General features: G+C 37.8%; 1 protein-coding gene across 1 annotated transcript in view; it reads left to right on the top strand.

The window, feature by feature from the left end:
• rhag (Rh associated glycoprotein) overlaps nucleotides 1-27864 on the top strand; it is a 59308-nt gene that overhangs the window by 14286 nt on the left and 17158 nt on the right. The window contains exons 2-6 of the mRNA XM_039748110.1: nucleotides 4856-5039; nucleotides 15341-15491; nucleotides 19131-19278; nucleotides 24714-24880; nucleotides 25047-25184. Coding sequence (XP_039604044.1) covers nucleotides 4856-5039; nucleotides 15341-15491; nucleotides 19131-19278; nucleotides 24714-24880; nucleotides 25047-25184 — 788 coding nt within the window. The remainder of the gene's footprint in view (nucleotides 1-4855; nucleotides 5040-15340; nucleotides 15492-19130; nucleotides 19279-24713; nucleotides 24881-25046; nucleotides 25185-27864) is intronic.

Genomic DNA, 27864 nt, shown 5'->3' with positions numbered 1-27864 from the left:
TCTTCAATTCTCTCTCTGAAATACGTAATATCTTCGGCAGAATCCATTTCATCGGCAGTAGTAAGCATTTTTCTAATTAATTCTTGTGCTATCGATTCACCAATCAGTAACCAAGCCCACCCTCTCAACTTTGACGAGTGAAAGTGACAGTTTTATTTCAAGCCGTATTTCATGACGGTTTGCAGGAATGTTACGGACAAAATGAAATAAATAAATAAGCAACGAAAAACATATTTCGTGACACATTTATTTATTTATGCTCTCATTTCATGACATATTTATTTATTAAGGCTGTCATTTCATGACACATTTATTTATTTATGCTCACATTTCACAGTACCTTTATTTATTTACGCATTTATTTATTTATTTATTTCATTTTGTCCGAAATATTCCTCCATAGTTTTCTGCGCAGAGCAAGAATGCATTCGGATTAATAACGAAACGAAATTATAAATTGTAAATTAATTGTTTATCTTCCTAGAAATTATTATCGGTGTATCGTTTATGTTTATTTTTGTCATTGCCTCATACATTTCAACTGCTGTGTCTGATGCAGAAGGACAGTCTGAACATTATTTTTCAAGCATTTGTGGTTAAAAATCTGAGAATTTACCTTTTTTCATACATGAGTGATATTTTTCCGAACCCTGCTGCTTAGACATGAATTATACTGAGCCTTGTGGCCAATAATGCCGCCCCCAAAAATGTGCCGCCCGGGGCGGACCGCCCCAGCTACGCCACTGACCCTACGATTCACATTGCAATTATTAACCTTATACTGTATGCCTTATACGGCATTTTTTTTTCTCTTTGCAGCTTCTTTTCTTAACTCTTTATTAACCCATTGTGGAATTTTTCCACATATTGGTATGTACCAGTCCTGCATTACATGTAAAACGTTTCTAAACCTGTTCCACGGCTCCTTGACTATCTCCACACTTAAAAGCTTATCCCAGTCCATCCTCCTTAGACACTGCCGCATCTGCTCAATATTTGCCTTACCAAAGGTAAACTTAACAGTTTTAGTCTTTGTATCTCCACTCTTCAAAAATACTGAGAATTGAATTATATTTTGATCATTTGACCCTAGTGGTTCAATCAACTGTACACCCTCAATTCTATCCCAATTATTAAAAAAATACAAAATCTAGATAGGCTTCACCCCGTGTTGCTGCTTTAAAATACTGTATTAACAAAACTTCACTGATAAAATCTGAAAACGTGTTATCTTGTGCTCCGCTGTTTGCAAGGTTATCCCATTTAATATTCAGGTAGTTAAAGTCCCCCATGACTATAATATCCCCCTGTAAACTTGCCTTTTTAATATTACTAAAAAGATGTGAGTTCAAATTACTGTTTGCATTGGGCGGTTTGCAGCACACACCTAAAATACGACCTCTTTTCCTAATGCTTTCCTAGGCAAAGACATGTGTCTTCACTAAGATGGGGCTCATCGTCCAACTGAACTTATGTTTGACATAAATAGGAACCCCACCGCCTTTTCTTTTCTGCCTATCCTTCCCATAGAATATGTATCCCTAAATATTATACTCATCCCCATCTTTGTTATTTAGCCAGATTTCCATTATTTCTATTATACTTCTGTAGAACTCCAACTGACTTGTTTTATTCTTGACACTTCTAGCATTAAGGCAAGCTATTTTTAATGTGTTACTGATTTTACTTTTATGGATTTATTATATGGATTGATATGATTCCTTGACCCATTTTTTAGTCTGAATACATGATTTGCTGACAATCAAATTTATGTCTGACTTGTAATGATTCTTTTTGTTAAGTCCACTGTTCAAGTCTGGTTTCAGTCCTGCAATTGCAGTATACCATTTTGTAATGCAGAGTCTATTGACTTTATACTCTCAATCTTTTCTAAAGGTTACGATGCAGAAGCTTGGTTCTGATAATTTACAGATTGTCAAGGGTATTTTTTTTAAATAATGTGTTTTGTAATATTCTTTTTGTTGACACACCAGGCATTGACTATACTAATGCTTGGTGGGTCTAAAAGTCACACTTTCATTAAAGTACTGTCAGGTTTGACCTCTGCCATGTCCATGGCCACACCTTCAAACATTGCTCCTACCATTAAGACACACCTACCACATGGAACTGGTTTCTGTCTCACTCTCAAAGTTATAAGTAATTGGAAACTGAAATTGTCTAGTAGTCCTATTAACTTTAGCTGTCAGTAGATACCAGTGGCATTCTTTGCATTATATTTAATAGTATTATTTTGGTATAGTTTACATTTTTAATATTTATGTGTATGCATATGTAAATAAGCTCTAAAATCTATGAGTACAGTTAGTTTGCCAGTGAAGTGGTTTCCTCTGCAGCCCATTGTTTTGGAATCCTTGGCCTGAATCTTGGGCCACACACTGTCTCAGAATTTTGTGAATTAAAATTTTTTTTTTTAGAGTATTCACGTCTTCTTCTATATTTCAAAAATGTGCATCCAATGATAATTTACTACTCCAAACTGACCCCCGATGTACTTTGTAACTCTAGACTAGCCAACCTTAAAGTGTGCCCTGTCATGGACTGGCATCTTCTTGGGAAGTGGTTCCTGTTTTATGCCATATGTTTCTAGAATAGAGGGCAGTGACCATTAAGTCTGAAATTGATTAAATAGATTAAAAAATGAGTGGACAGATTAACAAGTACAGTTCATTTGGTTTAACTGTAACTTAAGCTAGTTTTTTAGAAAAGCATAATAATGCTTCTTTTAGGTATTTACAATAACTGATTTATTATGATGTAATACTAATGCAAGTACAGTATATCAAAATATCTGAACTTTTTGGCATGTGAATCATCTGTTTAGCCAAAAATTCTGTAGTGGAACACATAGCTCTGTTATATTTGAGATAAACAAGAAAGTAAGTCCAGTTAAAAAAGAATTTAAAAAGAAAGCAGCAGAGATTTACAAATATTTAATTTACCGGTTAGCCAAAAGGATGGTAAGTTTTGTACCTGTATCAGTTTTCCAATACACAGAAAATTGTTACATAAATCATCAAAAATCATTTAAAACAAAACAAAATCAAATTGTTTTCCTAATAGTCTGCTCAAGCTCTAATTTCTTGCAGGGTCTTCACTTTGCCAGTATGCGGTCAATGGTAGACTTCTTAGGCATAAAAAAGAGTTTCTTTGCAGCCTTTGTCGATTTTTGCAAAGCGTTTGACTCAGTTGATCGAGCTGCCCTGTGGGACACCCTGAGGGTTCGCTGGATATCATGGCCGGCCTGTACACTGGTACTCTGAGTGCTGTGCAGAGTTGAGGCAGGACCTCTGTGTTTTTTGTAGTTGATTCTGGGGTTCATCAGGGTGTGTGTTCTTGCTCCTACTCTGTTCAGTGCTTGTATGGACTGTGTGTTGGACAAGGTCATGGGGTCCAGCAGCTGTGGGGCATCTGTTGGTGAAGAAAGATTCACGGATCTTAACTTTACTGACGATGCTGTGATGTTTGCGGAGTCAATGGAGGCTCTGATCGGGGCGCTCGAGAGACTGAGCGAGGAGTCTTAATGTCTGGGCTTGCGAGTGTCCTGGATAAAAACTAGGATCCAGGACTTTAATGACGTCTTGGGCACAGCCATCAGCAGTGTGTCTGTTTGCAGAGAGAGTGTTGACCTTGTTGAGAGGTTTACTCACCTTGGCCGTGACATTCATGTCTCTGGTGACTCTTCCTATGAAGTCAGCAGACGAAGTAAGAGAGCTTGGGGGGTCATAAGGTCGCTGGAAAGGGGTGTGTGGTGCTCCCAATATCTATGCAAAAGGACGAAGGTCCAAGTCTTTAGAGTCCTGGTGCTTTCTGGCTTGCTATATGGTTGTGAGACTTGGACGCTATCCAGTGACCTGAGATGAAGACTGGACTCCTTTGGTACTGTGTCTCTCCGGAAAATCCTTGGGTACCATTGGTTTGACTTCCTGGCGAATGAGCGGTTGCTCATGGAGTCCTGAATGAAGCACATTACCTGCATTGTGAGGGAGCATCAGTTACGGCACTACGGCCACGTGGCGCATTTCCCCAAGGAAACATTTGTAAGATACCTGTCTTACTATTAAAAATGTATTTCTTGGCCAGAGTTCTTTAGCTTAAATTAACATGGCTGAAGGTGTTTCACTAAAATTTAGAGTAATCTAAAAAAAAAAAATATTAAGAATTTGTATGATGGATAAGCTAGAGCTGCTTCCTCATGCCTTCAAGTTTCTCTGACCTTTCCATAAGCTCAATGCCTTACTTCAGTTTTTGGCCACATTCTGAAAATGTAAATTGTTGACCAACTACATAATGACTTGATGTGTGTGTGTGTGTGTGTGTGTGTGTGTGTGTGTGTGTGTGTGTGTGTGTGTGTGTGTGTGTGTGTGTGACCCTGTGATGGGCTGTGCTAGAACCTTGTGGCCAATGCTGCTGGAATATATTCCAACTCAAACACTTGCCAGAAATGCTAGCAGCAATATAGGATTCAAAATGTTTCAAAATAATCACTGCCTGGAAATTTCATATTTAAATGTTTTAAATGCTGAACAGAGCTTTATGTAAAAAGGGGATTTTTTAAAAAAAAATTAGAGTAGAACAATTATAATCATCTTAAGAATGTTAACTCATGGTAAGACAAATTGTTTAGGGAGAAATTTACGATGTTCTTTATATAAGACTATCCTGTGATGGAGTAGGGTGCATATTCAGGAAGGGTTTCTGCCCCATTAGACCATGAAATGGACACAGGAAATTTTAAATTACTGGATTTAAGTCTGTAAAATAAATGTTGTTATTTATGCATTTTATTTTTCACTGATATTTCTAACAGCAATTCTAATTATCTCCCCTGCAGTGTTCCAGGATGTCCATGTGATGATCTTCATTGGCTTTGGCTTTCTGATGACCTTTTTAAAGAGATATGGCTTCAGCAGCGTTGGATTCAACATGCTTCTTGCTGCCCTGGGCCTTCAGTGGGGTATTTTGATGCAAGGCCTCTGGCATCTCCATGATGGAAAAATAGAAGTTGATGTAGACAAGTAATTTTGTTTTTTGAATTATAACAGTGCCAGTACAGCAGCACATTTACACAGAATAAGTGTAGCTCAAAGAGTTCAAAAAGTACCGTTTTGTATAAGTTTAATAACTAACCTATAATGTTGTCAGCAGTTGAGTTAAGGGTAATATGAAGCTTTACAAAATAGTATGGATTTTTATGGTGTATTTAAAAGTTATACCTCATATAACAAAGATGCTAATAAGCCAACAGGCCTTAACCTTTGTATTCATTGCTCTTTTGTAAGGTTAAAAATTCGGACGCGGGCGTCAGTAGGCTTTGCACCCTAGGAATCAGCAATAAACTCATTTTATGTACAGCATAACAGGCTAGAGACTTCATCAAAAGCAATCTGACCAACTTCCCTCATCTTCCAACAATATTTACTCCTGAAACAATGCTGTATAGGTTTTGATTAATATACAGGTAGTATTTTAGATTCTGTCAATGCATTTCATGGGATTCACCCCAGGTAAGTTTAGGAATCAACTGAAAAGTGAAATTTCAATTAGAACTTCAGCTAAGGAATGGAATTGAGTCATCCAAATTCTTTACCAATCTATGGGCAATTAAGGCAAGCCATAATTAACCAAAAAACTGTACATTGTACAACTGTACATATATCTTGTTTAAAAAATGCCCACAATTTATCTGGGACAAGATCCAAGTTATGAACTGTGTCTTCAAAGGCCTGCCTCTACTGTAAAATCTGATGTTCTAACGCCATATAATGAAAAATCGATTGCCATATCTCATTTTGCTTAACTGGAAGAATCCTAATTAACGCCTCTCTTGCAATGAGAAAGCGATTTCTAAATAACTTCAATCATTTCCTATTAAGGAACAGTCCAAATTCAATTTTATTTGTCATTCAGCAGAACATTCAATATGTGTTGCAGAATGAAAAGACGATGCACAAGACATTAATAAAAACACATGGTATTTAAAAGATGAACGGCGGTAGAAAAAAATAGATCAGGTTTCAGCAACATTTTTTTGCTGTTTTATAATATATGAGGAAATATATTAGTCCAGGCTCTCTTGCCATATACAGTAATTCTCTGAATCATGTAGGAGAGCAGGGATGAGTGTTTATTTTGATAAGTTTTATTTTTTGATTATTTTTAGTACAGTATTAAATGTATTTCTGACTTACATGTATAATAGATCTTGTTTATGATTTTCTCAACAAACAATATACTATATGTTAAGAATATATCCACCAATGGAAGATATGCTTCTTTACAAAAAGTTTGAATTAATTAAATGTAATCAGATATCACATGATGTGCCCCTATTTTATTATTATTATTATTACCACACTTTATATTAACTTCACCTGTTTGTTGTCTGGTACAAATCTTGTAATTGATATTTAACCCACTTCCTATTGTCCAAATGACTTGAAATTTTGCACCCTTACTCACTTCCGATGACAATACATGAATCAATAATCAGTTTCGCTAATTGATCAATTAATCCATGTTAATTAAGAAGTGAAATTTTCATATAAAGAATAGTTGAAGATTTCACCAATAGATATAACGCTAGTAACGGATAGAACTAAAACAAACCCAAGACTAAAAAGTTGAAAATAATATATATATATAAAAAATACTTTTTAAAAACCATGCTTATATTAAGTTAAAAGTGTACTAAAAAGTAAAAAATAAGTCTCTCATACATCACTTGTAAAATAAAAGTGTGGGTGCTTTTCATCAATCAACATTCAATAAACACTTCTTAAAACCTTAGCAAAAGTGCCCACCTTTTATTTAGGGATTGATGTATGAGAGGCTTGATTTTTACTTTTTAGTACACTTTTTAACTTAATATAAGCGTGTTTTTTAAAAAGTATTTTTTTATATATACAGTGCATCCAGAAAGTATTCAGAGCACATCACTTTTTCCACATTTTGTTATGTTACAACCTTATTCCAAATGGATTAAATTCATTTTTCCTCAGAATTCTACACACAACACCCCATAATGACAACGTGAAAAAAGTTTACTTAAGGTTTTTCCAAATTTTTTAAAAATAAAAAAATTGAGAAAGCACATGTACATAAGTATTGACGGCCTTTGCCATGAAGCTCAAAATTGAGCTCAGGTGCATCCTGTTTCCCCTGATCATCCTTGAGATGTTTCTGCAGCTTAATTGGAGTCCACCTGTGGTAAATTCAGTTGATTGGACATGATTTGGAAAGGCACACACCTGTCTATATAAGGTCCCACAGCTGACAGTTCATGTCAGAGCACAAACCAAGCATGAAGTCAAAGGAATTGTCTGTAGACCTCCGAGACAGGATTGTCTCGAGGCATAAATCTGGGGAAGGTCACAGAAAAATTTCTGCTGCTTTGAAGGTCCCAATGAGCACAGTGACCTCCATCATTCGTAAGTGGACGAAGTTCGAAACCACCAGGACTCTTCCTAGAGCTGGCTGGTCATCTAAACTGAGCGATCGGGGGAGAAGGGCCTTAGTCAGGGAGGTGACCAAGAACCCGATGGTCACCCTGTCAGAGCTTCTGAGGTCCTCTGTGGAGTGAGGAGAACCTTCCAGAAGGACAACCATCTCTGCAGCAATCCACCAATCAGGCCTGTATGGTAGAGTGGCCAGACAGAAGCCACTCCTTAGTAAAAGGCACATGGCAGCCCACCTGGAGTTTGCCAAAAGGACCTGAAGGACTCTCAGACCATGAGAAACAAAATTCTCTGGTCTGATGAGTCAAAGATTGAACTTTTTGGTGTGAATGCCAGGCGTCACGTTTGGACGAAACCAGGCACCGCTCATCACCAGGCCAATACCATCCCTACAGTGAAGCATGGTGGTGGCATCATCAGGCTGTGGGGATGTATTGCCAGCAGCAGGAACTGGGAGACTGGATGAAAACCTGCTCCAGAGCGCTCTTGACCTCAGACTGGGGCGACGGTTCATCCTTCAGCAGGACAACGACCCTAAACACACAGCCAAGATATCAAAGGAGTGGCTTCAGGACAACTCTGTGAATGTCCTTGAGTGGAACAGCCAGAGCCCAAACTTGAATCCGATTGAACATCTCTGGAGAGATCTTAAAATGACTGTGCACTGATGCTTCCCATCCAACCTGCTGCTGAGGTGCTGCAAAGAGGAATGGGCGAAACTGGCCAAGAATAGGTGTGCCAAGCTTGTGGCATCATATTCAAAAAGACTTGAGGCTGTAATTGCTGCCAAAGGTGCATCGACAAAGTATTGAGCAAAGGCTGTGAATACTTATGTACATGGGATTTCTCAGTTTTTTTATTTTTAATACATTTTTAAAATCCTCAGGTAAACTTTTTTCACGTTGTCATTATGGGGTGTTGTGTGTAAAATTATGAGGGAAAAAAATGAATTGAATCCATTTTGGAATAAGGCTGTGACATAACAAAATGTGGAAAAAGTGATGCGCTGTGAATACTTTCCGGATGCACTGTAGATTATGTCATATTAGGCAAACATCATTATGTCTTTGTGCACTGAATGGCAAGCACACCTAGGCAGTGCATGTGACAGCAGATTTTTTGTATGCAGATTTTTTGTGTGGGCTTGTGAAAGTGAAGAGTTGTACTAGACAAGGATGATGCAGCATCCATGCTGAGTTGCTTACTGTGTCTTAACCACTTATGCACAAAGGGGATTTTGGTACTATTGCACCTAAATTACATACTCAAAAATAAATGTCTATTATTTTGCATAGGTGATAAAGGAGCTGCAAATAGGTTAACTTTTATGAGTACACCTCTCCAGATTTTCAAAAGAAAGTATTTATATGATTAAAAACCTTTGAATACACCAATATCAATTAAATAAATCACAAAAAATTTTGTGCTTTAGGGTTTTATTATAGCTAAAAAAATTGGATTTTATAGTACACAACCAAGACATTTTATGATGCACAACCCTGGAATAATTTTTCTTTTGTACCCCAGTCTTTCAGCTATCATTGTACCAAGTTTACATGTCATATTCCTTTGAATTACAAAGTATTCCCTTTTTGAAAACATGTAGTATTTTGCAGCCAGAACAATCTCTCAAAATATGTATTGCAGTTACAATTTTCCTTATTTTTTAGAAATATATATATATATATAAAATGCAATGTCTGTCTGTCTCTCTGTATGTCTGTCCACTTTTCACGAGAGAACTACTGAATGGATTTTTTCTCTCATCACACCAAGTATCATAGTTCACTTGCGGCAACAAATTATTCATGCGAATCCAAGACAGAGGCTGCGGGCCGAGGGTCGGGATAAAAACCTCAGGAGTAGGGAGCCAGACTGGGCCCTCCTCACTCACACTCCAGCCTCCATTCAAGTTGCTCTACCTCTCACCCCGTGTTGGAGCATACCCTGCCTGTGCTTGGCTGGCAGTACCTGTTTGTTCAGCAGACATTATCATCTAGAGATTGTTAAGGAGTAACATTTGATATTTTTGAGAGATCACAGCTACGGATGTTTTAGAGAGTAGCTGCTCATTGACAGACATATATCATGGCCAAGTGCTCTTCTCCCCACACAAGGGGCGCTCTCCCATCAGAGCTGAACACGATCAGACACATTGGCAACGTTTGACGTTGGAATGTACCTACCTTCCGCTTGGCCAGAGATACCTTGAAAACCTTTTACATTTTTGGCAAAGAGATCACAGCTACATTCTCGCCCCTGACAGCAAAATCAAAAATATTGAATATCAAGAGGCCCTCAGATACGAACGCTATCAATATAAATTCTTCTCAATACAAATTATATTTTTAAAATTTTTTTTATTGATTTTTAAAGTTTGTCCTGTTTCAATACCCATACCTTTGCTTTCACAATTATTTTTCATGCCAGCCCTTGAAACAATTTCAGTTCACCACTAGACACGGAGAAACCTTACATTTCATACACTAGATAGGAGTTTCTGTGCTGCAATTCACTTATATTCTGCCTTCCATTACAATTTCCCCACAGACATTTAATGTGTTTTAATTTATTTCTTTTTTGTTGTTGTTGTTGCTTTTTTCTTGCATATTATGTTTAGAATAAACTAAGAACATACATATAGCTTTTTCCAGTGCTATATTATAAGGGTGAGGGCAATGCCTTTCCTGCCAGCCCTGGGCTAGAAAGAGCCCTAGACAAGGACCCCCAGAGCTAGTCACACACACCACACATACACTTAAGTCAATGTTGCTCAGCTACTTTTGGGTTGCTGGTGGCCATCACGAGCACATGAGACTTGTTCATGGCATAATCGAACACCAGCCTACGATTCTAAATGTGCTCAACTCAATCTCTGCTGTCCCCCCAAACCCAAACCACAACTACTCACCACATTACTGTATATCATATTGGTGGTGAAGGAGGAGGAGTGAGGTAGATTATACTGTGAACAAGACACTAGTTGAAACAACATTTTTTTAATTGTGTGCTCTCAACACAGCAACATGAGCGACATGATACAGTGGCATTCTCTCTCATGGAGGGCAGAAGCGCCTCTCCATGTGAAAACTTTTAGCACCAGCAAGGCAAGGCATGGTCACATCCAATGACATTAGACAGAAGAGCATTCCTCAGTCAAAGTTTGTGAAGTGCTTCTCAGTGACACTTGATGTCGTCCTCCATGAAAGTTCACACAAGCAGTGACATTCGATCAAAGGCGGGTATGTTGAAATAGAAAGTTGAAACTGGAAGAGCACTGCTTCGGAAACTAATACAGGAAAAACACACAGTAGACAGCATCCAGACAAGATGAACTTACAAATGAAGTGTAGCAATAAGTCCTTCAGCAAACACGTCTTTTTTAATAGATACAAAACTGTGGCTCAGGGTCTTCATATTCTATATCATGAGCATTATGTAACTTTTCTAGGACTTCCTAAACCATATACTGTATATATTTTTTAAGAAGAACACATTTCCCTAGTACAAACTTCAAGGTTTATTGCACATCGACCAAACAATCCTCATACACTCTCACAGAATCTTGTGCGTAACAATGCTAAAAGATGCTTAAAGATTAGCTGTCACATAAGTAATATATTTCCTGTCTTCTACACACAGCTGTGAAATGTAGTACATGTGACCAATCATAGATCGCTGAAATGGTCTCAAACTCAGCAATTCAATGGAAATGAGTATTTAACTAAATGCAACACAACATGTTTGCGATCATTGAGAAAAGCAGATTCACTCAGCTGTAATGCGCTACTTGTCTCGGCATAAAATCACATATTTTACTAATGAAAGAGAGCAGACAACATTAAAACTTGTGATTTCTTTGAAAGAAGAAACTAGGGAATCCATTCCGGAGCCCGGGATTCCGGGACATTTTTCATTCCCGCATTCCCGTGAATGAAACTGCTGTAATTCCCGGGAAACCAGGAACAGCCAAGCTCACATATATGGCGTGTAAATGTTGTATCAGTAGGGGACGCTAGTGCTCCCTTGAACCCTCAGGTACCACGCCAAAACACCAGGTAAAAGAGCAAGAATTATTAATTATAATAATCAAGTGCACAAAGCACCACCTCTCCACTCTTCTCAAATAAACAATACTAAATAACCAATAAATCAACAATACAATAACCAATCATCCGACAGTCCTTTTATACTCCCTGACCCGGAAGTGTTCCTGGCCAACAGTCCACAAGTCCTTATTCCTTCCAGGTCAGGGTAAATAGTATTTTTTCTTCACCCTGGAAGCCCGTTGCTCTTCATGTGACGAACTGCAGGGTCAAAGTGCAAATAACACTCCCCAAGCCTCCCTACAGTGGCTCCTGGTGGCCCCCATGGTATCCAGCAGTGCTGTCCATAAAAACTACAATGTCCATAAGGTTCAGCTTGAATTTGGAGACCTTCCATGCCGCTGTGAGGGCTCCCTCTGGCAGCCTGGGGGTATTGGCCGGGATACAAAGCCGGCCATGGACCACAAAGTGTAAAAATCGATCAAGAAATAACAGAGTTATAGTTGAAAATAATTAAGTGGCACGGTTTTTTGGCCCACAATGTAGTGTTTTTCAGATTGATTCAGTCAACCAGCAGCAGTCGTCAGTCTCCCGGCTCCCACTAAGACTGAGCACAGTGGAATAGGAGGAGTCTGCACTCAGCAGCTCACGAATGCCGGGACAGGGCAGACTTCATTGACGTCTGTCAGACAACAGCTTTGAACAGCAACTTGAAATTGCAAAGCGTCAGTCTGTTGCATCCGCATTATCTGTGCCAAGAAACTTTCTATCACAGAATGATGACAAGAAACTGGATGCATCATTAAAAGCTAAAATGCCGGTGTTTCAAAGCAACGCAAGCGTTGTTTAGAACAAGTGTATCAGTTTCTGATCAGGTAGATTGTGTTGCATTCAAAATTTTTTTTTTAAACGTTAGTCTATTATATATCCTCCCTATGGCATTTGCCACTTGATTGACATACAGGGCGGCCAGTCTGAGATCTTTTTTCTTCTAACACAATGGTCATCCCACATGCACCCATACAATCAGACTGTGATTCAGACTACGAATGCCATGAATGTAATTACCCCGATCTACATGCTGTCAAATAAACGCGCCACACGCTGTGGCACAATGTAAAGGGCAAAACACATGTCGCGTACTCTTTGCATTATTTGACAGTAAAACTATGCTATATATATATACAGTATATATAGGGCGGCATGGTGGCGCAGTGATAGCGCTGCTGCCTCGCAGTTAGGAGACCCGGGTTCGCTTCCTGGGTCCTCCCTGTGTGGAGTTTGCATGTTCTCCCCGTGTCTGCGCGGGTATCCTCCGGGTGCTCCGGTTTCCTCCCACAGTCCAAAGACATGCAGGTTAGGTGGATTGGCGATTCTAAATTGGCCCTAGTGTGTGCTTGGTGTGTTTGTGTGTGTCCTGCGGTGGGTTGGCATCCTGCCCAGGATTGGTTCCTGCCTTGTGCCATGTGTTGTCTGGGATTGGCTCCAGCGGACCCCTGTGACCCTATATATATATATATATATATATATATATATAATTTTTAATGTAGGTAGATCATTTCGACCTGGTCATTTTAAAAGTAGCAGGCAAGCCGAAAAAGTGTGGGCACCCCTGAACTAGATACATGTACTTATATGACAGCATGAACTGCTTGTAGATAAGGTTAGTCTTGATTGTATGTAATGATATTTTCATTGTTGTATAAGTTAGACTTCATCTTATGGAATGTTAGAATCTTCAAATAAAATTAAACAAAAAAACAGTTATTTTTATAAGTCAATAAATTGATTAATTGACAAAATAATTGGACAGATCACATAATTATCAAAATAATCATTAGTTCCTACTCCAGTTACATAGTCTGATTACTTTTTAAAGTAATGAGTAATCTAACATAATACAAGCAAGCAGCAATACACAAACAGCACTGGGTGTAAGGCAAGAAGCATACCGGGTCCTTTGTAGTGACCAGTAAAGCAGAAAAGAGTGTGCTGTGTGCAATCTGGTAACAGAAACCTGTAAATAAAGTTTCAATTTGACTAAATCTATACTAATAAAAGGCAAAACCCTTACTGACTGACTCACTCACTCACTCACTCACTCATTGACTCATCACTAATTCTCCAACTTCCCGTGTAGGTAGAAGGCTGAAATTTGGCAGGCTCATTCCTTACAGCTTACTTACAAAAGTTAGGCAGGATTCATTTCGAAATTCTATGCGTAATGGTCATAACTGGAACCTACTTACGTACATATATACAGCCATAGCCTGCAGCTCGGTCGCCTTGTGAGGCGGAGTTGCGTCCCTTATCGTCACGCCTCCCACATAAATAAGGCCGTCCGTCAGCAGCAATCCAATAGACATGCTCCGCTAAATATTCGCAGGTAAAGGACTGTGCTTATGCAAACGAAGATGAGATGGTCAGGGACAGACTAGTGTTTGGCACAAACTCAGCGAAAGTGCGAGAACAATTTTTAAGTGCCGGGTCTTAGCTAACATTAAATAAAGCCGTGGACATCACAAGATCGCGCGAGATAGCACAAGCACGGCTGAGAACCTTCGATGCATGTACTCCGAACGTCTCACGTGAACTGACTGTGAAAGCAGTACGCAGAGAACAAGCAAGAGCTCCAAAGGGCGCCGAACAAAGAACGCATTACACAATTGAGAAGGCAGCAAAAGAATATGAAGCAATTCACGCATACAAGCATATTCATAAGTGCAGCTACTGCGGAAACAAAGCACGGTGTAAACCTTAAGTTTAAATTAAGTTCATAGACACGCTGCCGCTGGCGTTTGTCATGCCTACGACGAATGCGATATTTGTGAGATACAAGTTTAATGAGAAGATGCAGGGTATAAACGAGACTTTTGATCACTTTGTAACGGAGTTAAAATTGCTTGTACGGAGTTAAAATTGCAGGTGAAGGATTGTGCTTATGCAAATGAATAGGAAAGCAAGTTGTAAAGCTTAACTTTAAATTAAGTTCATAGACACACTGCCGCTGGCGTTTGTCACGCCTAAGACGAATCTGATATTCACGAGATACAAGTTTAATGAGAGGACGCAGGGTGTAAACGAGACTTTTGATCACTTTGTAACGGAGTTAAAATTGCTGGTGAAAGACTGTGCCTATGCAAACGAACATGAGATGGTCAGGGATAGAATAGTGTTTGGCACAAACTCAGCAAAAGTGCGAGAGAACCTTTTTTACATTCATAGGCATGCTGCTGCTAAATATTCGCAGGCAAATCCACAACTTAATACTGGGAATGCCTGTTGAACATCTTAGATTCACGAGTACCGATATGGGTAGTGATCACTTCAATGAATGAAACCTGTTATCTTTACAACGATTGACAACGAACATGAGATGGTAAGGGATAGACTAGATAAACGCGGAATGTAACCTGAACACAACACATCCTTCAAATGCAAACCTGATTGAAAGAAATAGTGATAATCAAATCCTTGATGACAGCAACACTCATAACAGTCACAAAACAGTTACATTGATAATCATGTTATGTTATTTTTAAATTGTTTCCTTTTCTTTTTCATAACTTCTTTTACACAGTACTTCGCTGCGAAGCGCGGGTATTTTGCTAGTGTATTTATAAAATACAAAAAAACTTATCAAATGTGTCATGCTTGTTTTTGAATTCACGGTGGCTGATGGTGACATTTAACTCTTTTTTGTGCAGTTTAATGACGTGAACTCCAGAAGATTACTTGCCAATGTAAACATGGATTTTTAAAAAAAACAGGTTCTATGCCTTCACCCATTTTCATTTTAATTTTTTCTTTCAACAGAATGATAAATGCAGATTTCAGCACTGCAACTGTTCTCATCTCCTTTGGGGCAGTTTTAGGAAAGACAAGTCCTGTCCAGTTGCTTATCATGACTATCCTGGAAATCACCATCTTTGCCATGAACGAGCATCTTGTAGTGGGGATACTTGGAGTAAGTAATTCTGTTTTTCCTTCTTTGGAAAACTGAAATTATATTACCTACACTAAACAGCTGAAATTGCAATGCTAATGCCTGATGCTTAACGTATGTGAAACATTTTCACATCATCTACTATGGAAGGTATTTTGTTGAAGCAGTTATAACATTCACAGTGTAGCATGATTATTACAATAATAAGAAGTATTAACATTTTCCACATGGAGTCTGCACATATTCCCTGTGGCTATTCTTTCCACATCCCAAAGACAAGCATGAGAGATTAATTCAGAACTCGCCACTATCCCTGTATTAGAATAGGACTCTGCCATGAGCATGTGCTGGATGCTGCCTAGATAGATTTTGACTCCTGTTATACTAAACTGGAGTAAACAAGTTTGATGATTAGTGCTAGGTCCATCACAGGGTCTACTTATGCCCATAACAGTTACATACGGTAGATTTAAAGTCAACAGTTGATTAGACCTGAGATCTTGGGCATGCAAGTGAAAACCAAACTACCAGGAGAACACTCCACAGACATTGGAACTAGCACACGGCACTGCTAATAGCTTTATGCCACTCATGTGCTAATACAAAAATATGCACATACACCTTTCAGCCACAACATTAAAACCACCTGCCTAATAATGTGAAGGTCACCTTCGTGCCTCCAAAACAGCTTTGACCCATGGAGGCTTGTACTCCACAAGACATATCAAGGTGTTTTGTAGTATATGGAATCAGAATACTGACAGCAGATCCTTTAAGTCCTATAAGTTACAAGGTGGGGCCATGGATAGACTTGTTTTTCCAAGACATTTACACAGATGCTCAGTTGGAATGAGATGTGGAGAACTTGAAGGCCGAGTCAACACCTTAAACTCTTCATCATGTTGTTCAAACCATTCCTGAACAATTTTTACTGTGAGGCAAGGTGCATTATCCTGCTGAAACAGATAACCTCCAGGGAATACCATTACCATGAAGGGGAGTAGGTGGTCTGCAACAATCTTTAGGTAGGAAGTACATGTCAAAGTAATATCCACATGATTGTTAGTACCTAAAACTTCCCAGCAGAACATTTTCCAGAACATCACACTTGCCAGCCTAAATTCTTCCCATAGCCATCTCTGCCCCAGGTAAATGACACACTTGCACTTGGCTGTCCACATGATCTAAAAGAATGCATGATTCATCAAACCAGGCCACCTTCATTCAATGTCCCATTGATCAGCTCTGATGCACATATGCCTTTTGCAGGCACTTTTGGTTGGGCACAGGAGTACATTTGGGCAATGTGACTGGTCTGCCTCTATGCAGCTCCATATGCAACAACTGTGATGCACTTTGCGTTCTGATACCTTTCGCTCATGGCATAACTTTTTCATCAATTTGTGCTACGTAATTTCTTCAGTGGGAGTGGGCTAGCATTTGCTCCCTACGCATATCAATGAGCCTTGGGTGCCCATGACCCTGTCCCAGGTTCGCTGGTTGTCCTTCCTGGACCACTAACCACTGCATAGTGGGAACACCACAGAAGACCTGCCATTTTTGGTGATGCTCTAATCCAGTCACCTAGCTATCACAATTTGGACCTTGTTAAAGTCAGTCAGATACTTCCAACCCTGAAGAATGTACTGCTCACTTGCTGCCTAATATATCCCAGCCCTTGACATGTGCCATTGTAATGAGATATCATTGTTATTCACTTCACTTGTCACTGATTTTAATGTTGTGACACATCGGTGTATAAGATAGTTGAAAACCTACTATGTAAGGTGGGAAAACAATCACTGACACCATATCAAAAAACCTAAATGAATATTTGAATATATAAAATGCAAATAAGAATATAAATATGTTTTTACATAAAATGTATATAAAGAGGTACAAGCAGTAGATCCAGATTACAGGCAGGGTAAGTCATTTACACTGCATCACTTCACTGCATTGTTCTATTTGTTTTAGATTCTTAGATCCTACCAGGTCCGATATTCATATTGATGTCAAGTGATTAATTTGAGAAATAAGTTTGGCAAATAGAGTTAAAATCGTTAAGGGCATGTTAGAAAATGGAGCACCCTGCAAAGAATTAATGGGAAAATTGTGCGTGAATTCAAGCATGAACGTCTGGGTAAGCCAAAAAACTGGAAAATGCATAAGCCAAACAATCTGATTTGTAAAACATGGGGTACAGTATACACATTTGTGAACAATTTACCCCTTATAAACCATAATCATCTTGTAATTGTGTATACATGAAAATGCAATTAACACCGCCCATTTGCCACAGAGAAACAAACATTTATGCTCTATATAATCAATCAGTCACAATGCTCCAGACCTTCATGCAGATACCACCGTCTGCATTTGAGGACTTCTATGGTGCACACAATAAAAAAATGGCAAAAATCATACACAACAATTTAGTAACTCTCTCTCTGTGCTCTGAGGGTCAGAAAATGCCATAAGTTGCCAGCATCTGAGCAGGTAGCCGCTATCACCTTTCTATGACATGATTGCTGTTGACAACTGACATGACTGCATAACAGTCTATTTGCCAGTCACCACTTACAGCACCAACAGCAAGCCATTGGCCGATGCTACCTGGCCCCAAAATAAATTAATCATGGACTGACTCAGCCACGGATCCATTACATTTGTCAGTCTTATCTTAACATTACAGTACATTAATGGAATATCGCTGTTTAAAGTTAACAAAAGAAGCTTCATTCTCGCCAGGTGCCCTTTTTGAAATATGAATGCAGCCGATTGATCCAATTACATAAGAAAAAATAGACACTGCTGGAAATAGCTTTTTAATGTTGATTTGTAGACCCCCACAGTACAGAAACTGAATGTAGTGCCTTGTCAGTTGGTTTATAGCTTCTGGCACAAAAACATGATGAAGCTGAAGCTTGATTGAGACATTCCTGACCTGTTGGATAATTCCCTCTGGTAGGTGCCTGTTACCAACAAGCCAACCATTGTTAAAACCTGAATAAGAACAGGTATCCCAATTTTTGGGTAGGTAATGACAAGGTCTAATTCAGCACATAGTTCCAAAAGAACTGCTCTTGGGAGCCTAAATCAGCTCATAGGTCAATCGTGGGCAAAACAATCCTGCCATTCCCTAAGATCTTGTTCTCATCATATATGATTATTTGAATATTCTTCAAGCAGTGCCAAACAAGTCATGTTGTGTCAAACCATTATGCTAAGAATAGACTGTAGGGAATGATATTTATATCTCTCTGTACACAAGGAGGGAGTTACTCCTGTGTTTTTAGTTCATGCAATTTACTGGCAACAAGTGATTGCATTGGTTTCTAATTCAGAGAGCCCAATGGTGCTGAGATGTCTCTGGCACCTTGCAACTCTAAAGTGGATAAACACAGATTTGACAGTGTTACTTAGGCTATGGTTAACACAGAAAGGTCTGAGTTGTCTTGGTTTCTGTTTGGAGAGTGGTACCACATTCTTTCTATACATTGATACAAGGTGTCCTGTTGGTTCATGGGAATGCAAGAAACACCCTTATAATACTTAATTGTATGCAATTTGAGGATGAGAGCAGAATAAAATATAACTTACATTATAAAGAAATCATAATATACTGTACACTAATCTTTATGGTTTATATTTTAACAGGCAAAAGACACTGGAGCATCAATGACCATTCATGCATTTGGAGCTTATTTCGGCTTGGCTGTTACTCGTGTCCTGTACAGACCTGGGCTAAAAAATGGACATGAGAATGAAGGTTCCGTTTATCACTCTGACCTGTTTGCAATGATTGGTAAGCACACTCATACAAGATTATGCAGTCAGTGTTTTTTGTTTGTTTTATGACTTTAGATGACATATTAAAAGAGCACCAATAGTATGACTGAATTGTGTCTAGATTCAATTCAAAAGTATGCATTCTACCAGGCTTTAATAAGTGCTTACTCTTACTAATTATATAGGATTCTTCTATCTCCTGTCCATAAATAACTAAATGTAATTTAAAATCATAACAGTCTAGTATTTTAAATAACTTTCTGCCACATTTAATATAGCTCAATTATTGTCCCTGCACCAAGCCATGCAGCCTTAGTCTATCTACAAATCATGTATCATGGGACTTGATGTTTAAGAGTCAGAGTTCAGTTATGTTCAGTAGTTCAGAATTCATTTCCCTTTGCAAACACCTTCTCAACTACAAAATTAAAATCTACATATTTAAAATGCTAAACACTTACCCATCTGTCTACTCATGAACTTCTGGAGCTAGAACCTTGATCTTGGTCTTAATGGAAAACTTATGATTTGATATGTTCTGGAAAATCAAAAAACTTGACAAAGTGACCGTTAGTAATGGGTTTATAACAGTAAAGTGCTTCAAAAAACCAAGTGACATGGCAGAATTAAAAAAAAAAACCCAGCAATATCTGTTGAGCATCAAGCAAATCACAGATGTCAATTACATGATGAGGAACACCATAATAGGAAGAAGAAAAATAAGAGCAGTGCCATCTATTGAGCATCAAGTTAGTGGTACAGAATGCAACAATGATAATGATGGAGCAATGCCAACAATCACACAGAAAATTTACTTTTTATATGTGGCCTTTTCTGGGGATGCACAACCTCCTCCTATAAGAAGTCAAGATGCTGAACTACATTGACAAGCGAGAAGTACTCCAGAATATCAAACAATTAAGCAGTAGACAAACACAATGGCTCATAGGCATGCAAGACTAATGCCAGGATACAGAAGGGAGGAAAGCCCCAGAGACAGAAATGCATGGCGACAATCAAGAAGATTATCAAATACTTGAAACTTCTGACCATTTGAAAGCTTTGCTTTTACATCCTTGAATCAATGCTTCTCTAAAGACAGCTGCTTAGCAATGTTACATCATTGACGTGATCAATGTCAAGCCAGATTTTTTCATGTTCCAAAAATGTGTAACCAAAATAGATAAGTCACCAGAAGTCTTAAAAAACTTTATCACTCCTTGACGAATTGAAAGAAGTAGACCTTTAGAATATATAATAGGTATCAATAGCTCCTAATCTTTAACTTGGTTTTTATTAAAATTTTATCACAGAATGGTAGGTCTGTGTGTTTCATCAGTTTTGATTATTGTAACTGATAATTGCTCTTTCTAAAGGGCTAAATCAGTAACAAATACATAGTAGGAGTTTCAGTCCACGGCAACACACACTGCCACACAGAACTAATATGCAGTGACTTATGTCTTTGAGGGACTGGAAGAAACAGGAACTACTAAGGAAAACCCACATGGACACAGGAAAAACATGCAAACTCCACGCAGTGATTCACATAATACAAAGAAAAAAAACCTACATCTTTTTGCCAGCTGCGCATTGTGATCCCTGGACTGATGTTAGATTTGCTAGTGTAGGAACTAAACTTATTTAACTTTCATCGATTCTCATGGTAAAATTTGTAGTGGCAACTGAGTTCACAAAAAGTTGTACTTCAGTATTGGAGGAAGCAAGCCAGCAAAAATTTGTCTTGTAAATGGGAGGTACAAATAATCTTTGTCTGTCCCCACATGACATTAAATAATTTCAAGTCGAGTGTCAACAAAACTTGACATAAAGCATGCAAGATGGGTGTCGACATAAATCGACATCAAGGGTTAGTTGCATGTTTTCCACAATTTGTGTAATAAAAGGAATACTGATATTTTTCACATTTTGAAAATAAAATCCAGCCTCACTCTAGCCATAACAAAGGAAAAAAATGCCTCAGAAAAGCTAATGAGACAAGTGAAAAACATCAATAAGCAATAACAAACATAATTAAAAAATGGATTAAAAATAGGCTGAACATAAACCAAGTACTCTCTCTCTCTCTGCCAGTTTAATGGCCTTTTTATGGGGTTCACCCAGGTTGGCCAGTTGTCCCTCAAATATTGAAGGTGTTGCAGAAGAAATTTTTATAGCTAGATACCCTTTCTGATGCCAACTTCTCTTAGTCATCTTTTATAGCTTGCAAGATAACATCGACCTTATTCTAAGGCATGAACAAAAGTATTCTATCAAAATTTTACCCAAAATCATAGTGACAAAAATGTAAAACAAAAAATCCCAAAACAGGAACATTTAAAAAATACATTAGAAACATAGTTTTTATAACACGGTATGTTAAAGCACCAACGTGGTGTAAAGCCTGTCTGAATTTAGTATTTTGTAATAATCAGGATAGAACTGAGGGAGTAGAGGTGATTGAACCACTAAGGTCAAGGACCAGAATAAAATACAGTTCTCAGTGTTTTCAAGGAGTGCGGATGCAAGATTAAAACTGTTAAGTTTAACTCTGGTAGGGCAGATTTTGAAGAGATGAGGCAAAGTCTAAGGAGGACAGACTGGGATAAGATTTTAAGTGTGGAGACAGTCAAGGAGCAGTGGAACAGATTTAAAAAATGATTTAAATATAATGCAGGGCAGGTACATATTTAAATTTAGAATTAGGAAATTTTAAAAAAAATTGTGCAGTGGGTTAATAAAGAGTTGAAAAAGAAGTGGCAAATGAAAAAAATAACAGTATAGGTGTATATGATTAATAACTACTGTACAAGGTAAACTGTAGGATGTATAAAAACATGAGGGCATCCATTAAGAAGTATATTAGGGAGTTAGAGAGGAATATAGCAGATAAGGTGAAATATGACCCAAAGAGATTCTTTCAGTATCTTAGTAGTAAAAGAACAGTTAAGGAGGAGTGAGGTGGACCAGGAATAGTAAAGGGGAGTACAAAAATACAGACAATGAAATAGCAGATGCTCTAAACTCACATTCTTTTAAGATTTTCACATGTGAGGAAGGACTGTTTTGATTAAATAGTTAAAAATCAAATAAATCACCAGGAAAAAGTTATATTTATTCTTGAGATTGTCGAAGTGAAAAATATGCACTTTGAGTGAAGGCTCTAGGAGTCGGAGGATAGGCAAACAGAGTAATTAGTTTTATTGCAATAAACAATAATACAGACTCAACCCAATTATGCCAAACTGAGCTGAGCCCTGAACAGGCCAAATATCACAGTTTATATAATCATTTCTTATCATCTTGACCTCGCTTGTAACAATGCATTTGCTGTCTATTCTGACTCACTACTCCAGCTGGCTTCTCACGGTCCCTTTTCATGGCCACCAATATTTTCTCCGTTTCATCATTAGTATCATTCCTTGCTTCCATTTTTTTCTAACTGGCCTTCAAACAACAGGTGTTCCCCCTTCTCTGTCCTTGGGTAGTTTCTGTACGTCATCTTCTTCCTGCTCTATCTTTCCAAGTTACCCAATATTGGTGGTTTCACTTTGAGCTTAACTAAAATGAAATATGACAAATGCTTTTATTTAACTATTTGCTTGACATACAGCATCTAATTCACACTAAGTTTAATGCTTATAGAAGCTCTTAATTAGTTTTATGTCTATTAATGCTAATACATAACTTTTTATTTTCCATAAATTCTGGAGGAGGTCGGGGAGTACATGTATAAACCCTTGGCATAATATTTTAGGAAGTCACTGCATATTGGGTAAATTCCCAAGGACTAGAAATGGCAAATATTTTTCTGTTAAATAAAAAATGGTGACTGGGCAGATCCAACCAACTATGGGCCAGTAAGCTTAACGTGCATTGCAAGTAAATTAATGGAAGAAATTATTAAGGGTAAGATTAAGCAACACATAGCAAGAACAGGAACTTTACTGAACAGTCGGCATGGGTTCAGTAGAGGGAGGTCATGTTTTACCAGCATGCTGGAATTCTATGAGGAAGCAACAAAAGGATATGAAAAAAGTGGAATATACTGTATAATACAATTTATCTCGACTTTCAGAAAACATTTAATAAGTTGCCATATGAGAGGTTGGGCATCAAACTAAAAGAAGTGGGAGCTCAAGGTGAAGTTTGTAGATGGGTGTAAATTTGGCTCAGACACAATAAGCAGATGGTCGAGGTGTGATGGACCCTATCAGAATTGGCTGATATTAAGACTGGAGTTACACAGGGGTCAGTGCTATGGCCATTGCTATTTGTAATATATATACAGTAAATGATTTGAATAGGAATATAAATAATATGCTCGTTAAGTCTGCAGATGCTGCCAAGCTAGGTGGATTGACGGATATTCTAGAATACACTGAATTATTACAAGCTAGGGCAGTGCAGTTGACATTTAATGTAAATAAATGTAAAGCATTACACATGGGAAGTAAAACTGTTAGGTATGAATACACAATGGGAAGTCTGAAGATCAAAAGTACACCTTATGAGAAGAAGTCATAGTTGATGCGACATTATCAACTGCCAGATAGTGTCCAAGGAGGTTATGGACAAGCTTTATAACACACTGGTGAGGCCTCACCTTGAGTACTGTGTTCTGTTTTAGTTTCCAGTCTACGAAAAGGACGCAACATTACTAGGAAAAGTTCTAAGAGGAGCAACTGGGCTGATTCCAGGTATACAGGGTTTGAATTATGAGGAAAGATAAAAAGAGCTGAGCCTTTTCAGGTTAAGCAAAAGAAGGTTAGGAGGAGATGTGACTGAAGCATTTAAAATTCCAAAAGGAATTCGTACAGTGGATCTAGACTTATTTTAAAATGAGTTCATCAAGAACACAGGGACACAGAGGAAAACTTGGCAAGCATAAACATCACACAAACATTAGGAAGTTTTTCTTTGCACAGAGAACCACACATGGATATGCTACCAAGCAATGTGGTAGACAGTAGGATTTTAGGGGCTTAATAAACTTGATATTATTTTAGAATTAAGTGAATAGGACTGGCAGGCATTGTTGGGCAGAATGGCCTGTTGTTGTCTAGATTGTTCTAATGTTGGAATCACTCTGATGGTCTCACCATTGGCCTCACTCCCTCAACGTTTAAAGCTAGTTACCCTTTGAGAGTGTGGCCCTTGGTGTAGGCAAAGGAGTCAGTAGGAGTCATGAAGGAATGGGAATGGTTGATGGTAAAGTTTAAGGTTGGATTTGGATTAGTGATTTTTAAGAGCTTTTGAATAAAGATCCACCAGTACAACCTTCAGTGAATATCAATAGCCAAGGTCTGTAAAAGGCAACAGATGAATAAGAGTCATAAATAGGTATAAAATAAGTCTAGTGAAAAACAGAAACGGCGCTATCAAAAATCATAAACCAAATTTCCTGTTCCATTTTACAGATCTTTTAATTTATTTATTTTGTTTTTATAGGGACAGTTTTCTTATGGATGTTTTGGCCCAGCTTTAACTCCGCAATTGCCAATGAAGGGCAAGACCAGCTCATCGCTGTTATAAACACCTACTTCTCGTTGTCAGCTTGTGTCCTTACAGCATTTGCAATTTCTAGCTTAGTGCAAGAAAAAGGCAAATTTGACATGGCAAGTATAATCTAAATATCTAAAAAATTCAAGAAAACATGTACAAATTTCATATCATTAACTGTAACATGTATATTAACATTTTTAGACCCGATTTGTTAAAAGCTATTGACAAATAATATATTTGTAAGGTGTTACGATTTTTCTTCTGTTTCTTTGTGAACAGGTCCATATTCAGAACGCCACCCTGGCAGGAGGTGTAGCTGTTGGCACTTGTGCAGATATGAGCATTGGTCCATATGGAGCCATGCTGATTGGTTTCGTAGCTGGAATAATTTCAACTTTTGGATTTAAATTTTTAACAGTAAGTGCAGAACAAAATTATGAAAAAAGAATCTGAACGAGATGATCAATAAAATGAGGATGAATCCTTTGTTTTCTCTTACAGTATATTACTAGGACTACACAGTTACACCTTATCTTGATTTCACTCACCGTAATTTAAATGCCCATTATTTCGTTCAAGATTTTAAATGTTCTGTCATCTATTTACACTAAACAGTTTAGCCATTAAGCATTAAGATTAAATTAGATTATACTTTACTTGTACACAAAGGGAAATTAAAATTTTACAGTAGCTCCAAAAAAATGATATTAAAAAACAACAGCCCCCCACCCCCCAACAAACATAAAAACATCTGTCTTTGATAACAATGAGCTGCTACTGTCAAAACAGGCTTGTAGGTGACAGTAACACAAGGTCAGACTTACTCAGATTGTGACATGGGTTTATATTTAATGTCATTAATATTAGGGTAGAACAGTGTCCATGATAGGAACAGGCCTAATAAGCCTTGATTCCTTCTTTGATGTCATCGACATTAAGAATGATACATCAAAAAGATGACGGTACAGAGTGAATCATTTCTGTTATTGAGTCAGCCAGGATGATGCAACTTACTTTCCCACACAGTGAAATGGGCGAATTCAGTCTGCAATTTAATGCCTGGATTAATTAGATAGATAGATAGATAGATAGATAGATAGATAGATAGATAGATAGATAGATAGATAGATAGATAGATAGATAGATAGATAGATAGATAGATAGATAGATAGATAGATAGATAGATAGATAGATAGATAGATACTTTATTAATCCCACTGCTGGCATCTTGTTTTTAGCATTGTGGCACCACAAATCTGAATGGTCCAGCTGCTAAAGGTTCTGACTTTATATACAGGTGTTAGCACTTCTTATCATCTGGTAGTCAGAACTGTACTTGTAACTGAAATAAAAGAAGGAAGACTGGGCTTCTCTCACGGCCAATGGAAAAACCTAGTAACTGCCACTGCCACTGAGGTTTTTTAGTTTTTGGAGTTACTAGGTCTTTCCTGATGTTATATAGTAGTGGTGATGGCCAAATATGTCTTCATTCTGGTCATAGCCCAATGGAAGAAGCTAGTATGTACACAGTATTTTACATACTGCAGAAAAAAAAACCTAGCAACTCCACTGACCAAGAAGATGTGACATACTAAGTATTTCTATAGTTGGTGAGTTCTGCATGTTGGCCTTTTTATTCAACAAATAATAACAGTGTAAAATATATTATGTGATGTTCATCACCTGAGATCAGACTTATCCACTTTTAAAAACAGGTGAAGTCTATGTGATATTTACTTAGGTCTTTATGTATACTTTTTCACATGACTCTACACATATTTTGAGGCCAGTTCTGTTATTAAATGTTCTCTAAAAATTTCCTAATGCCCTTAAACCTCAGAATATGGATCTACCTTTACAATTTTTCTGTAAGGCGTCCTCAATTATTACATAAAAAATAAGGCGACACTTTCTTTATTATGTTGAAGTGAAATGTGGAGTCAACATTAATTTGACTGTATTGTTTGTTGTTTTTTTCTCTTATTTTCTCTGTGCGCTTACAGTTCTGCTCTGAAATTTACTGGCACATTTGTTGCTGCCAGTGGCTCTCAGATAAATAGTTATGAGCCAGAAATTTGCACAAAGCAGAATTTCCTGTAAAGCTTAGTGTTTTGCTTCACAAGAAAATTCGCAAAACAAAATGTAATTGGTACTAGGGAACCCCTCAAGGGCTTACTTTTCATGTACACGAGAAAATATTTCATGCTCATGAGATCTTTTTTCATACACACAAGAATGTTTTGCATGCTTACAAGATATTTTATATGCTCACAAGTTTTGCCTACTCATGAGATTATAACCATGATGCAAGCTGGTTTCACACCAAGTAGTGTCAGTATGCAACAGGCACTGAGTACATAAATCTTAAAAACATTTCAGTCAGGGCTAAAATTAAAAAACAGTCTTTTAGACACCTTACAGCTTTATTTTAAGATAAATTACTACATTTTTTTTTAAAGTATAATACTGTATGTTTCATACCATATGCAGGTGAAATAGATATTCGAGTTTGGAAATGAATGGATGGACTTTATTAATTCAGTGGTTTGAATGTTTATTTTCGTACCCATAATACACTTCAAAACCTAACGAGAACCGCTGATTAAACCATACAGTTTTCATGAACCTGCTACCTGTCTTGATATTGAAAGAAACAGCTGAGATATGAGGGTCTTTTAGTCTGTTGAATTTTATGCTGAATGTAACTCGGCATGTCAATTTTCTGTTGCCAGCTTCACAGCACTCTAAAAAATCTTGTGAGCATGTAAAAGTTTCCCATGTGGATGAAAAAGATCTCATGAGCACAGGTTATTTTCTTGTGGGCTAGGGAATTAATTCTATTTTTGGGTCCTGTCTCTTTAGGGGTTCCGTACTGTATATTCCTCCATGTAGCATGCATAAAATCATCTTTATCTGTAATAATCAATAACCAGGAACAGGCAGTTGGTAGGTAATGACAAGGTGCCAGTTCCCATGTAGTACTTTTCACTGCAGAGAAATTCAATACTCTGCGCTGTTACATTTTTAAAAACTGGAGTGTGTTCATCCACAGAGACAGATGTGGACAGTCGTAAATTATAACTTGATTTTGCTGGTG

This window comes from Polypterus senegalus, chromosome 3 (assembly GCF_016835505.1).
Source record: "Polypterus senegalus isolate Bchr_013 chromosome 3, ASM1683550v1, whole genome shotgun sequence".
Taxonomy (NCBI): Eukaryota; Metazoa; Chordata; class Cladistia; order Polypteriformes; family Polypteridae; genus Polypterus; species Polypterus senegalus.
Note: the sequence above shows the minus strand (reverse complement) of the source record. Positions and strands in the feature narration are given on the sequence as shown.